At 36.4% G+C, this 15,431-nt stretch overlaps 1 protein-coding gene across 8 annotated transcripts in view; it reads right to left on the bottom strand.

Annotated features, from left to right (window-relative positions):
• Window positions 1-15,431, bottom strand: part of FMNL2 (formin like 2) — a 355,622-nt gene that overhangs the window by 97,129 nt on the left and 243,062 nt on the right. For 6 of the 8 annotated variants that reach the window (XM_051986395.1, XM_051986390.1, XM_051986392.1 and 3 more), the window contains exons 5-6: window positions 6,290-6,373; window positions 2,479-2,631 (exon numbers count right to left, since the gene is read on the bottom strand). In XM_051986395.1, coding sequence (XP_051842355.1) covers window positions 2,479-2,631; window positions 6,290-6,373 — 237 coding nt within the window. Of the gene's footprint in view, window positions 1-2,478; window positions 2,687-6,289; window positions 6,374-15,431 lie in introns of those variants that run through there. The other 2 variants (XM_051986398.1, XM_051986397.1) reach the window with 2 other exon arrangements.

The following is a 15,431-nucleotide window of genomic DNA, read 5'->3' on the forward strand; positions in this document are numbered from 1 at the left end:
AAATGCTAGCTATTATAATTACTTCAACTCTCTGGACCTCATTTTCCTTCTTTATACAGTAAGTAAGCTGCACTAAATTAATGCTGATTATTTTCTTATTCTTTTCTTTCTGATTTAAAATGTTGACTAGAAACAGATCTAACCCTAAATAAAATTATGACTAGGCCAAATAAAGTCTGGCCTACATTCAATGTTCTGTTGTTAGACTAAGTAAGTGCTTGCATGAAATTTAAGGTAACAATTTTTTTTTTTTTGGGGGGGGGGAGTAGGGAGGTAGTAAAGACTGGACATGACTCAAATTCTGATAATCTCAAGGAGAAACCTTGGATTCAGGCAGTAAGAAAAAGACAAGGCAAGGAGAAAGGAAAAAAATTTTTTATTAATTTCCCGCCCCCCCCATGTACTAGACACTATGCTAAATGCTTTACGGATCTTACCTCATTTGATCCTCACTACAACTTTAGGAGGTAGGTGCTAATAAATTATTTAGTTGAAGAAATTGTGGCAGATAGAAATTAAGTGATTTATCCCAGATCACCCATCTAGCATGTGTCTGAGGTTGGATCTGAACTAAATTCTTTCTGACTCTGGGCCCAACGCTTTATGTACTATACTACCTTTGCTGCCAAAGTAATAAGGATAACACAGATTATTACTGAAGACTGAACTTGATTGGCTCTCTTCAACAATAAGATGATTCAAACCAGTTCCAAATGTTCAGTGATGAAGAGAGCCATATACACTCAGAGAGAAGACTGTGGGAGCTGAGTGTGGACCACAACATAGCATTTTCACTCTTTCTATTATTGTTTGCTTGCATTTCTTTCTCAGGTTTTTTTTTTTCCCCTCTTGATCTGATTTTTTTTTTTTTTTGTGAAGCAAGATAACTCTGTGTGTATATATATATATGAGATTTAACACATATTTTAACATGTTTAATATGTATTGGACTACCTGCCATCTAGGGGAAGAGGGAAGGGGGGAAATTTGGAACAGAAAGTTTTGCAAGGGTCAATGTTGAAAAATTACCAATGCATATCTTTGTAAATAAAACCTGGTGCATGTAAACCTGCAGCTTTCACAACCCTCACAAGTTGACCAATGAACTTGGGAATCATAATGATTGAGGGACTGGTACTGGTCATCAGAATTCTTTTTTTCTCATAGGGATGAAGACAATTAGAATGAGGCAATTGTGACAAAGAAGAAAGAGTCATAAAAGGAAAACATGAAAGTGATCAAAAATGCTATCAATTGACAAAGTCCACCCAAAATGACATCATAGAGAAAGGAAGATATTAATCATTAGTTTAATCTGATGTTTCTTCAGTAAAAGAACATTAGAATTGGCTTCTTCTGGAAGAAATTTATAGGGGCATGGCATTCCTTATCATTAAGGTTGCAAGGTCACTCAATACTTAAAAAAAAAAAAAGATATCTGCATTGAAGACATCTCCTTGTAGTTCATGAATGAAAGGAACCAAGAAAACTAAAAATGGGAGCAGAAGGTTCGCTTAATTTTCAGAGTACTTCCAAAATTCTCCCCCAGAAAAACATGTTTTTTTAAAAATTTCAGTGCTATAAGCCCCTTCATCCTCCCATACATCACTCCTTATTTCCTTTTTGTCCAGCATCTTGATTAACTGCTTCAAAGAGCTTAAAGAAATTTAGTTGATAAAATACTAGCTTAATATTGTATGCACTCTCCCAACCCACCCTCCACATAGTACCCCAAGAGATTTTTCTAAAGCACAAGTCTGATCATATCATTTCACTACTTAATAAACTCCGGTGGCTCCCTATAAAGTTCAAATTCAAACTCCTGTTTGGTATTTATAGTATTAGTGTATATTATATGTTACTTCCTTTCTCCTCATTGTACAGATCACCAAATTGTCCTTTATGCTGTACCTCAAACAAGATACTCCAATTACCCTCTCTGTGACTTTTCACATGCTCTCCTCCATTCCTAGATTATATTCCATCCTTATTTCCACCTCTTCAATGCCCTAGCTTCTTTCAAAGTTTACTTGAACCATTATCTTCCATACAAAGCCCTTCCTTGTCCTCCACCTACTAATCCTCTTTTCCTACTTATTAAGTACTTATTTTATACACTACAATATAGATATAAATGCCAACTCTGACCTATGGCTTGACTATATGACCATAACTTGTTTCTTTTTGTTGAAAAGAGACAAAGAAGATCCAGAAAGCTGTTAAAAATGGAAGCTCACTCCATAGTGACTAGAATGGCAACTATTTGTAACAGGAAAAAGGACTTCAATGAAAAGGAATAGTACTATTTTATAAAGACAATAGTCACATTTCCAAAAAACACAAAAATAAAAAATAAAGCACTCTGCATACCTAGTAGATTTTTAATAAATGTCTGTTGAATGAAAGTATCAGACAGGGATATGCCCTTTCCTGCCTGCTTCCTGTTTCTATGTTTGCTGCCTGATTAAAAGGTCTTACCGTAGGGTCGAGTGTCTTCCAGAGCGAGAGATGCTATTTCCAACAGGTGAGGGTAAATTGCTTCCTCTGTGCAGATCTTCAATGGACCTGCTCCATGGTTTTGACTTGTCCACTGAGTTTTCCACATTGTTCTCCAAACTTTCAAAGTCAAATCTAAAAAGAAACAGATTATTATCCTGAAGGTTTGCAAAGGGACATACAAATACACACAACTGACAAATTATTAAAAATCTATCTTTCCTTTCTTCCACACTTTTTTTTTTATTCTTTTCTTTTCTTTTTTTTGCTGAGGCATTTGATATTAAGTGACTTGCCCAGAGTCATACAGCTAGGAAATAAATATTAAGTATTTGAGGCTGGATTTGAACTTAGTCCTTCCGATTTCAGAGTTGGTACTATATCCACTGTACCAGCTAGCTGCCCTCTTTCCCTACATTTTGATTGGGAAGTCAACTCTATTGAAGAGAGCACAGTTCCACTGGGCTGGCCACATTGTTCGAATGTCAAATTATGCTTGCCAAAAAGACTATTTTATGGACAACTAATACATGGCAAGTGCTCACATGGTGATTAAAAAAAAAAGCAACACATGGACACCCTCAAGGTCTCTCTTAATAACTTTAGAATTGATTGCACAACTTGGGAGCCGCTGGCACAAGACCACCCAGCATGCTATACTGTACTCTATGAGCAAGGCAAAATTGAACGTGACTCTAACACAGTGCTGTCATTTTGGTCCCCTTTGAGAACAAAAGGACAACAACCAATCAACGATACATTTTGATAGTAATGGTGGTAGCATATTACATTTTATTGATGTTTAGTTATTTCGCTTGTGTCCATCTTCCGATGATGCTTTTTGGGGATTTCCTTAGCCAAAAAAGTGAGATGTTTGCTATTTCCATCTCCAGATCATTTTATAGATGAGGAAACTGACAAAACAAGATTAAGTGATTTGTCGGGATCACACAGCTAGTGTCTTGAGGTTGGATTTGAATTCTTCCTGACTTCAGGCCCACCACTCTACACATTGAGCTCCTGATTTCAAGCCAAGTGCTCTTTCTCTACACACCTAGCTGGCCCTTTGTTACATTTCTTTTAAACAGCAAGGCTTCCTTTACAATACCTTATTAAGGTCTGCAGGACAAATGTTTTACATAAAAAAAACTGACTCTTAAATAGGCTGATTTGTCCACAGTTACAAAGGAGTATTCAAATCCAGAAAGTCAGACTCCAAGTCCATAGCTTTTTCTACTATATCACAAGGTTTTCTTTACTACAGTTAGACACAGTGGAGTAAAATAACAAAATAATTTATCAAAAAGGATTTCAAGTGAATTGGAATAAAGTTATCAGTTTGAAAAACAGACTATGGTAAATAATGAGCTGGACAAAAGGATAAATAATTCAGGGATATAATTAAGAAACAATTAAATACTTGTGTATTATTTTTATGTCTCTATAAACAAATATAACTTATGCTGATTCGTTAACTCATGGCAATGCTACACTGAAGAGGAAAAAACATAGATCTTACAGCTGTCTTCATTTTCCTTTAACAAATCAATACTTAGCATTTGTACTAATTTATTCCTACCCATCAATGATGACTGAGTATTTCTCCTGGTGCGCTGGCAAGGGGACTCTCCAACCATGTGTGATACATTACCATCATAGTTATAGATTCGCTTTGATTTTTTTTTAAACTCTCCTCCCAATGTGTTGCTGTTTAAAGTAAGAGACTCTTGTTTTCCTGACATTTTTTGAGGTCTTTATTAATGTCAGTCATGTTGAAATAGGCACGTTAACTTGCTCACACTTAAACCATTTTAGGAACAGATAAAAAAAAAAATCAGGCAGGATTTTGTATTTCACGTATGTTTTCTAAATCTAAATCTAAAAAGATTTAGAAAAATTAACTGTTTCTGTGTGTGATTCTAATATTCCATTTCACTAGAATGAGTATAACTGATATGATGATCCTTCATTCACTAGACGCCTTCAAGGAATGGGACAGACTGAGTCAAATTGATAGAGCACTCAAAGCTCTAAAATGAGGACTGTTCTATAGCTTTTCATCATGCAACTGATAAGGCTCCTCTGAGAGCCTGACACTACCTCTTTCTAAGTTCCTTTCAATTGGTTCTTCTCTGTTACCCAAAGGAAGATGAAAAGGGCTGCCTAAAGAAGCCACAAGTACTCACTTCAAAGGAACTCGTCTCTCTCCCTCCCCCAAAAAATAAATTGGGATGTGCCACTGATAGTAATAAATCCTTTGCACTCAGATTTTCCTCGTTATTCACATTTCAGAGGAGATAAAAGTATGTTCTGTATCTAATTGGAGTACAAAATAAAGACTTCATGAATAGAGTTCCCATAATACACAGCACAATTTCTTTAAACTCTGTGACACTTTTATTTTTTGTCTTTGTACCTCCAGTAACTAGCACCATATACAAGGATATTCAGTGGGCACTTAATAAATGATTAATATATTCAACTGAATTAATATAGGAAATCTTTAGCTGAAATATATGGGGAAAATAAGAATATGAGATTGGAAACCAAGACTTCAGAATTTTTTTCTGTGCCAAAATCTCAATAAATAACCTAGAATTGTGGGACCATTGCCCATCATATGTAAAGGAATATGTACATGATAGCATGTCATAATACATAGAGAGGGGGCTCTGGAATTGAAAAAACACATGTTTAATTTCTGCCTCTTACACACAATGGGGGCAAAGTTACTTACCTCTCAGTGTCCTAGGTAACCAAGACTATAACTTGCAGAGTATCTGCTGATTTAAAATTGATGAAGAGCATTTTCTCACCAGTATTTTTTTAACCAATAAAATCACTGTTCTGGTCCAAAAAAAGGTGGTGGTTGGGGGGGTGGGGGATAAAAATATTTGTGAGGTAAATTAAGGCTGGCAGTGAAGAATTATTATTATGCATATAAAGAGTTAAATACTATATTTATACATAGTATGACATTTTTTAAAATGTGCAATTTGCAGTTGGATACAATGGAAGTTGGATAAAAAACAAACTTTGGAAATGAAGTATGAAACCCAGCTTATATTTTATAGGATAATTTCTCAAGAGAGTAACAACTTGCTCATCTGTTTTTCTGGGTATCTCCCATATGATTCGTAGGAGGCATCAAAGCTAAAACTAACTAAGCAAGTTTTGGTATTTCAGTTTCTTCATCTGCCAGGTAGGAATAATTATACCTTTCTTCTGCCTACCTCTCAGAGAAATTGTGGAGATTAAAGAGATAATATCAGTTGAGGACTTAAAACATCATAAATGGTATTGTTATTCAAAATAGCACTAGGAAAAAATAAACCACCACCAAATTCTAGCTGAAAGTTCTTTCACTGAGGATCAAGATGTAACCACAGTTCCTCCCTAATTTGTGCATTATTTATTTGTTCATGAGGAGAAAACATAAAGAAAAGGATTATTTTCCTTTACATGTAGATTTGTTGCAAATCTTACCAACAATTTAGGAGCAATCTATGAACCAGAACACAACATATTTAATTATGAGTTTCAACAGCAATTTTGAAGAGGAATGGATCCTTCTCCATGGGCCACTTTATCACCTGCTAGATCCCAGTCTTAGAGCCACCTATAATTCCAATTATATAATTTGTTCCAAGCTACGATAAACCTCTTTAAATACCACCACATCTGCTTCTATATTTCTTCCTCTTCCTAATGCACTATAAAACTGTACCACTAAGTTTTTTTTTTTTTCTGTAACCACATGAAATCCCAATGCATAAAGCTTAGTTGTACTTACGTTACTGCGTACTGTGCAAATGACAAATATTCCACCAGAACATCAAGACCTTTGTTTTCTTCATTCAAAAACTCTCTGACCCATCTGTTAGGAAAATCATTGGAGAGCAATTCACTTTATAGTATAATACTGAAGGAAGGGAACAGTGGAAATATTTTCTCAGAAACATTCATTGTATGAAAGGAAATGTGGAATAAATCCTTTAATCTTTTACATGAGTTAAAAGTAGCCTTTTACGTATGGAAACTAAGGCAACCAAATCATTACACATGGAAGGACAGGGTGTAAAATTTATACTTATGCCATGCATACATTTTAGAGCTTGGAAGGCTTTAGGAAACCTCTATGGAACTTTCTAAAAAAAGAAACCTGGTAAATGTTGTATTCTTTTCCACCACAAATTGATCTGCTGTGTACTTGGTGAAGGGGCCAAGATTATATGGGGAATTCAGCGAGCTGGTAACATGACGACACAACCACTGAAGTTCAGGCCAAATTCCAAATCCACACTCATCTCCTTTCTGGCACACCAAGCTGTAGAAACCACCAAACTAGCCAACGTCAGGCCAGTGTTTATGGGCTTCTTGAAATTCAATAGGCATAATGATTTGGCTTAATTTTTTCCATGAACATGAAGAGCTTTGAAAAAGTTACAGGCACCACAGAACACTTGCCAGGACATGACAAATATAATCTTTCTTTTAAAAATGTATCTTTAAAGTACATATTATTTCTCTTCCAAAACAATGCATTGAACTAATTAAGTAGTATAAGTTGGCATGATCATCATTCAAGGAGGAGGTCAAAAGTAATAATTAAGTAACTAAGCAGAAGACAGGAATACCAGACCCATTGTGGCTCAAACTCCCTTCTGCTGCTGGTTTAGGGGTTAATCCTGAAGGATCTGCTCAGGGGTTCCATATATTTGTTATCTCACTGTCTTCATCTCTTGGATGAACCTTGAGTCAAAAACCAGGACCACAAAGATTAACTCAGAAAATACCTCTATTGAACTGACAGGTAGAAGTCATTAGTGCAAAATGTATTTCAACAGTTCCTCTTGTCTAACCTACCAAAGAAATCAGGGCCCTAGTTAGTACAGAGCACAGTGACATAGTTTGCTAATGATACAGGCCAACTAGGTCAAGCCCTTTCATTCCCCCAAAATGAGAGTAGGGACAAGAAGATATAGAGATAGCTTAAATGATGGATGGATGTGCATGAGTACAGATCCTGACTCCATCGGAATTCTAGTAATTCCTGTGGTTAACTCTGCCTGAAGTCTGCAAAGTTAGCTGGAGGTTGCTCACCTGGATTAGAAGGCCCAGATGCATTTTTCTATCTTGATAGCCTCTAACATCCGTGGGTCATCCAGAATCAGTCAGTGACCTAAACTGAGCTTGTTGCAGGGACTGTAGCTAGACATATGCGACCTTTCCAAACAGATCAAGACGAGGGCTTGGGATGGAAGTAAAGTAATGAAGCAGAGGGCCCATATAGCTCATTATGAGCACATGCTGCACCAATGGTTTATCTATTACTTGATAACTCTGTCATTAATCGAAGATGTCGGTGATTATTTTTCTATTCTTTAAAATCGACTTGCAATCTAATCTGTCCAAACAATAGTGATGTGAAAATCTGACAGACCTATGGTTGACATTGAGTTCAAATAACTTACAAAATGACTGGGCTTCCTACACTGAAGAACTCTTATCCATATGTGCTGAGAGGAAGAGGCAAAAGGAGAAGCCGGCAATTTGTTCTTTCCATGTTCTATTATCAGCCCCCAGCTAAACCTAAGCTCAGCTAAAGCCCATGTGATTCTACTCTATCCACTGTGTGGCTCCAGGCCTAGAGGGACCCCTAGAAGGAAAAGAGGTTAAATTTGCCTCTTGTTTTCCACTTAAGGTATTCTGAAGAGGTGCCCATGATGCTCATAATACAAGAATTGTAATATGTGAGTCTCACGCGTGTATACACTTAAGTGAGGTTTAAGGTTGTGATACATGCTAAGAATGTCTAGGAAACACCATCGATTATGACAAATGATGTGACTTTGTCATGAGAACTATACCAAAACAGTTCAGCTAGATAATCACTTAAGTGATCTGATAGTATCTTTTTCTATATCTTTTTTTAAAATGTGATTTATTGCAACTGTTTCCCCATTGATTAGGCCTTGGGGTACAAGGACAATTTTAAAATGTTGGTAATTAGAGGTTTAGAAATCACCAAAAAAAAAAAAAAAAAAGAAATGGGCATGCAAACTGTAGCGACAATTACACTAACTTTCAAAATCTGATTCTCAGTTTGTCCTTTAAATAAAAGCCTCTGGGCCTTTGGTAAACATTCTTATCAATGGAAAGGAAGATCTGAATACAGTTTTCAGTCAAAAGTGGACATTTATTAGAAGCCTTTAAAGTAAAGTACCAAGGCCTTCACCCCTTTTAGAACATCTAAATCTCTGAAAACGTATAGCTACTACATAGTACAAATACCAACAAAAGTTCCCAGGATTCTCTACTGACTCATTATATATTTTGTATATACATAGCTTTTTGTATATTGTCTCCTAGATTAAAATGCGAGCTACTGAATGGGCAGAACTATATTTTTGTTTTTCTATGCTTAGCATAAGTGCTAAGGCACAACAACTAGCACATATTAAGTGCTTAATAAATGCTTGCTAACTATTTATATACCATTTTCTAAGCTACTCCTGAGACGATACCTAGGGCATAAAACCAGTCAGAGAGAAAGGAAAAAAAACTCAAAAATCAAAAAAAAAAAAATAGTATAAGGCAGGGCTTAAAACTTTTTCCTCTCGCGACCTCTTTTCACCCAAGAAATTTTTACATGATCCTGTGTATATATATACCCATATATAAAATGGGTACACAAAGCAAATATTTGCATATAATAAATCATAAATAAATTTATTTTAAAACAATTCTTTAATACACATATAATTTTACCTTTATTAAAGATGAAAACAAATTTACATAATAATGAGATGGATGTACTTGTTTATTTTTACATAAAGAATTAAATCTTGAAGGCATATTTGATACCTTTTATAGTTTCCAATTTTTTTTTACAACCTTCACAATCAATTATACGACCCCATATAGGGGTCACAACCCACAGCTTAAGAAGCTTTGGTATATGATGGTAGTGTAACATGGTAGAAAAACCACTATTTGGAGTCAGAGGCCCCAAGTTTCATTCCTGATTCTCTTGCTTATTACCTATATAATGAAGGACAAATCACTTAAATTCTGTGGTATTCAGATTTCTCACATGTAAAATGAGGAGGCTGGACTAAATGATCTCCAAAAGTCAGTGAAGTTTCTATCTCTATGCTCCTCAGGAGGAAAAGATATAAAGCAGGCTGAAAGAAGAACACTATGTAGTCAATGACTCGAAATGCCAATTTTATATACTTTGCATACATCTGCAAACCAAAGTCCTGACCTTTATGAGAGTTAATTACTTCTCTGTGGCATTCCTGGTCCTTTCCTGCTCTAGAGCATCAGAAAGCTAAGCCTTTATGAGCTGAGTAGTCACCCCCAAATAAGTTGCTGTGGCATAGTTGTTGTTGTTGTTGTAGGTAGTCCTTTGTTCTTGAAGGGGCCAATAACTTCAGGAGGAGGATGTCTTCACTTGCAAGTAAATTAGATTTAAGTGAGGCAGAGCTGTGCAAAGTTACCAGCCTCATTCTCTCCTCCAGGATCACAGGAGTCAGGATGTGATGGCCTGATACAGCAGGAGACTGTGGCCTTTTTAAGCTAAGGTTTTTCCCAGGTCTCAGTTTGTTTAAGATAATGCCCATTAAATAATAAGAGGATAGGTAGAAATTGTAGCAAAAGATGGCCTAGTTTGCCTTCACAAAACAATCAATCTGGAAAGATAAGACCCTCAGAATTCCAGGTAGAATAAATGTTCCTGTATTTCTAAAGGACATTGATAAATTCATGCTATATAAACCAGAGGTATCAAATACGTGACCCTTGGACCACATGTACCCCAACTCAGATTAAAATTCCTGATTTTAATGTGTGGGGGCATTGGTTACATGCATACACATGTGTGCCCATGTATGTAAATGCATGTAAATGAACACATATAGCTTTTCAAGGTCAATATGCAGCCTGCAAAGATCCTTACCTCTGACTGAGTGGGCTCCATTTGTACTGGAGCTTGACACCACTGGTACAGGGAACGGGAGACGACTGCCTTTAGTGACCAGGTGTGGCTCACAGTACTCACCTCCAATCCAATCCCAAGCTACAAGATTTATGTATACTACCCTCATTCTGGAATCTTTCAGTAACTTAGGAAAGTGCCTGGAACTAACCCACTCTAATAACCATGTGGTATCACCTTGAACAGTAACTGAATCCTGGAAAAGAAGCCACTATTTACAGTGACAGGGAATCACTGCTGGAGCAGTCAGAGGACTTATCATGTGATCGAGATAGAAAACAGTCTTCTTTTGCCCTTCATCCCCTGATAGTAACTCAACTCTTACCTCTTTTCTCTCTAAGGTATTTTGGGGTCTTCTATTTGCATTATACTGAACCTTAATTCAAGTGCCATTTTCTATGAAGTCTCTCTATGTGAAATATGGACAGTGTTTATCCTGAACTAATACTCAAAACATGTCGAAAGGCCGGACCACCTATGGAAAATTTGGAGAGGACACAGATAAGACTCACACAGTTTCAAAAGGTGTGGATGGATTAGGATCTGAATAGTTGGAAAGAGCATCCACTTTGATGAAAGCGCAGCTGCAAAGCTTCCAAAACCATATGAATATACTGAATGAGGAAGAGGTAAAAATTTGGCAACAGCATTCCTCCAAGATTTAATTCTTTATATAAAAATAAATAAGTGCATATATCTCATTAGTTTAAAATTTGTTTTAATCTTTTTATATACCTATATATCTGGTGTGAAGTAAAAAAATTGGGAGTGAAAAGGGGTCTTGAGGGGAAAAAATTTAAAAAGACTGGTAGAAGGGGAAAAGGAAGGGAAGGAGGGAGAAAAGAGGGAGGGAAGAAGGGAAGGTGGGAGGAAGAAAGGCATCAAACAGTCACATTACTTTATTGAATATAAATATACGAGGAGAGGAAACCTCCTTTTTGCAATCTAGGTAAATGGTCACTCCTCCACAAAGTCCTATTCTAATTCTACATGGTAACTCAGGGTAGGGGAAGAGGAGGTTTTCTTAGGCTATGCCAGAGGGGATCAAGTTCAGACAGGTTCTACCAAGTTGCAGGTCTGTTTCTAAAGAGCAGCCAGACTAAGTTCAGAGAAGCTCTTCATCACAGAGTTGGCCACCAATGATCCATTTTCTTTAGTCAAAGCAATTCATTAAGTATCTAGTAAGGCTTGGTGGGTGGAGGAGCTGTCATCCACACTGGTGGAGTCATAACCGCATGGATGAAATCATACAACCTTGAAGTTCCGAAATATGTAAATAATCATGCAAATGACTTAGCCATAAAATCAGGGTTCTTGCAACAACTAATTCCTTCTTTTTTTTTTTTCAACCACTGTGCATGTTCCACACATTTTCCTATACATCTTCCTTTACAAAAAGATTCAAATTAGGCAATTATATATTTTGGAAAGTAGAATTATTCCTGGTTCTGATGACACACATTATTTACGCAATACCTCCCGGCTTCAGGGGAATTATCTTATGTCATAAATTTACATTTGGGCATGTCCCAACTAAAAGATGAATTGTCAGGGAGATATGAGGAAAAAGAGAATGGGAAAAGGAGAATTAAAAAATAGCTGGGACAAAAAATAGGAACGGGAGCTGAGTACAATAGCCACTAATCATTGTTTCTGCATGGTGTGTAGGCCAGCACTTCTAAGTTGCTCTCTCTGTGACCCAGCTAGGAAAGCACAGAGCTAAAAGCAAATTCTGGTCATATTCTTCTTCAGAACAAATTTACCTTCGTCCAAGACTCTACAGGCACCAATGGAAACTGAGATTGTTGAAAAGTCGTGGGCCAGTGTTAATAACATTACCATACTAGTGGCCAACATTGGATATTCCTCTACCTCATTCCTCCATTTCAACTACGGCTCTCATTTATGGCTTCTGTCTGTCACAGAAGTGGGAACAGGCTCAGTGGTTAACATCTTGGGCTTGTTTTCTGTTGGCCATGTCCCCGCTGCAGCTGCTTGCTTGATCTCCCTACAAGGGAGGCAGTTGGTAACACAGTATGTAAAGCTCTGGATTTGAAATCAGGAGGACTAGAATTCAAATTCAGCCTTGGATATTTACTAGCTATGTATCCCTAGTCAAGTCAACCTGTTTGCCTCAGTTTCTTCAAATGTAAAATGAAGAAAATAATACTATTGTTGAGGGAACTGAATGAGATAACATTTGTAAAAGTACTTAGAATAGTGCCTGGCATATAGTAAACATTATATAAATGCTTATTAATAACCTCTTCTTTTCCCTCTTTTACCCTGGCCCCAGCTGTGTGCTCTAAATAGGGAAGAGAAGCCAGAAAGTAATGTGAGAACTTCCTCAATCTTTAACCCAAGTTCCTATAAAATGAATTTCTCTCATTTGTTTTTGCATACAACTACTTAAAAAAAATTTTCCCTGGGGAAAGATTAATTTCAACACTACAATGGAAAAAATGATATGAAACAGCAAAATGGCCTAATCAATAGAGAGGGCAGGGTTTGGAATTAGAAAGACTGGGATTTCAAATCCTGTCTCAGACATTTAATAACTTCTGATCCTGGACAAATCACTTCATTGATCTCTGCCTCAGTTAGCTCATCTGTAAAATGTCAAGTAAGCAACAAAAAATTTATTAAATACTTCCTCTCTGCCAGCCATGGTCCTAACTGGTGGGCATATAAGTGCCCCCCAAAAATCTCTGCCCTCAAGGAACTTACATAAAAATAGAGGAAAGCAACAAAGAAAAGAATTGAAAATCACAATGAATGGGTGAGTAGAACCCTAAAAAGATTGTTGAAAAGATGAAATAATATAGCTAAAGACCCCTGAAAAATTTTAAGTGCTATATGAAAATTAGATATTATATCATCATGATACCTATATCATTGTATTTACTTATTTATACTCATACCAAGATGGTGGTTGCTTGTCCTTGTTCTCAAAAAGGACCATGACATTAAGAAGCAGATGCCATGACATACAAGTGAATTGGATTTCAGTGAGGGCAGGTTTTTCAAAGTCACCTCCCTCACTTTCCCTTCCAGAGCCATTTGGATCTAATGGCAAGATATAGGTCAAGACAATTAGAGATGGCCCTGAATGAAGTGGGAAACTTTGGTCTTTTTAAGCTAAGATCTTAATAGGTCTGAGTCTGACTGAGAAAACTACCCATTGAGTGATTAAGGCTAGGTAAGAAAGCAATGAAGCAAAGAATTCTCCTTTTTATCTAATCAAAAATAAATAAATGAATGAATACTGCAATGTTTTCTTGTAATGCTTTTTGGTTTGGTTCAGATATATTTCAAGATACATCAAATGCTTTCAGGTTAGAATCCCCTTTCTTCTCTACTATTCCTAGGCCCTAAACAAAAGAGACTAGCATTATTTCTAGCTCAACTTCTATCAATGTAATTAATCAAAAGGAAAATTGATTTATTTTCTTAAAAATCAAACCCTTCCTAATCCCTGAGATGTAGAATCTTAGGTTTACATACAGTCACCAAAGGAATCTTCTCTTTAAAAAAAAAAAAAATCTGCCATTTAGAGGTATTATCTTCCAAAGTCTCATATCAACAACCTCAAAAATCTTCCCTCTCTGTGAGTTTAAAGTACATCTCAAAGATCTCTAATTTTATCAATGTTGGGAATTTATTCAACAGAAGAAACATGCTAAATGGTTTACCAGATAAATACAAGCAAGCCGCTTGAGACACATACATATAGATTAGTGTCTTGTCCAAAGAATCACAGCTAGTCAAATGTCAAAAGGCAGAATCTATATCCAAGCCTTCATAATTCACACCCAGAACTTTATACAGAAGGGTACAAATTTTCTATGTCAATAATAAATATTCCAAAACAAGTATCCTAGAAAGCTGGCTTTTGATTTCCTTTTTTGGGGAACACACTCTCTCAGGCATGTATGATATAATTGACTAAGAAGGTCTACTCTAAAAGAGTAATGCTGTCTGCAACTTTAAAGCAGCTGACAGTTTTCTTGATTCTTGAAATTTTTTGAGGGAAGGCATTTTTTTTTCCTATAGAATGCAAATACTTAGAGGCCTCAAGTATAGCAATCCCTATACCAACAAATTAGGTAATAATGCTGAAAATGGAGGCAAATTAAAAAAAAAAAAAAAACTTTAACCTTCCAAATTAGACATCCAATTTCTAATTCTACCTGGTCTGGTCCAATTGTAAAGTTAAATGCTTAAGTCATAGTATACCCATCCAACTTGTGGTATCGATATCCCTGCATTTGTCTGGACATAGCCATTTAATTACATTTTAGGACTTTGGAGATTATTGCACATGGCTGAAGAGTGAGGGAAAATGGCAAAGGTATACATTGGACAAAGTCTGCACCTCTGAATTTTGAATAACCAACTATACCAATTGCTTGCAGATTGTTCCAGCCTCATTCTAACCAGAGCTTATTCCATTCTGCTAATTCTGCATTAGAAATGATGATTTTGCCTTGGTATATGATGGCTAATTTTATTTCATTTTAGCAATGTTTGAAAAATTCATTCTGACATTTTGTGGAAATCCTGAACTCAACTTACTTCATCATACTTTGTCAAGGAAAGATGCCAACTTCTCAGTCTTGGCCCTCACAGTGAATTGCTGATCCTAATCCACAGATAGTAAAAATCATATGAATTCCCTGAATTTAGACTATTGGACACATCAACTCACTACACTATCACCACACTAACATGTCTCATCCTTGTTCCTCAGCCCTGGCTATCTCATTCCTGTTCAGAGAAAGAACTTAGGACATGAATGCCCTTTCCTCTTTGGCTGCCAGGATAGAGGTGAATGCACAGGAAGTCTAAGCTAGGCTCAGCCAGGCTTCTGAACAGCTAAGCAGATAACACACTGAAGAGAAAAGCTTTTTTTTTTTTTTTTTTAAACTTTTGC

The sequence above is a fragment of the Antechinus flavipes genome, chromosome 3, assembly GCF_016432865.1.
Source record: "Antechinus flavipes isolate AdamAnt ecotype Samford, QLD, Australia chromosome 3, AdamAnt_v2, whole genome shotgun sequence".
NCBI classification, from domain to species: Eukaryota; Metazoa; Chordata; class Mammalia; order Dasyuromorphia; family Dasyuridae; genus Antechinus; species Antechinus flavipes.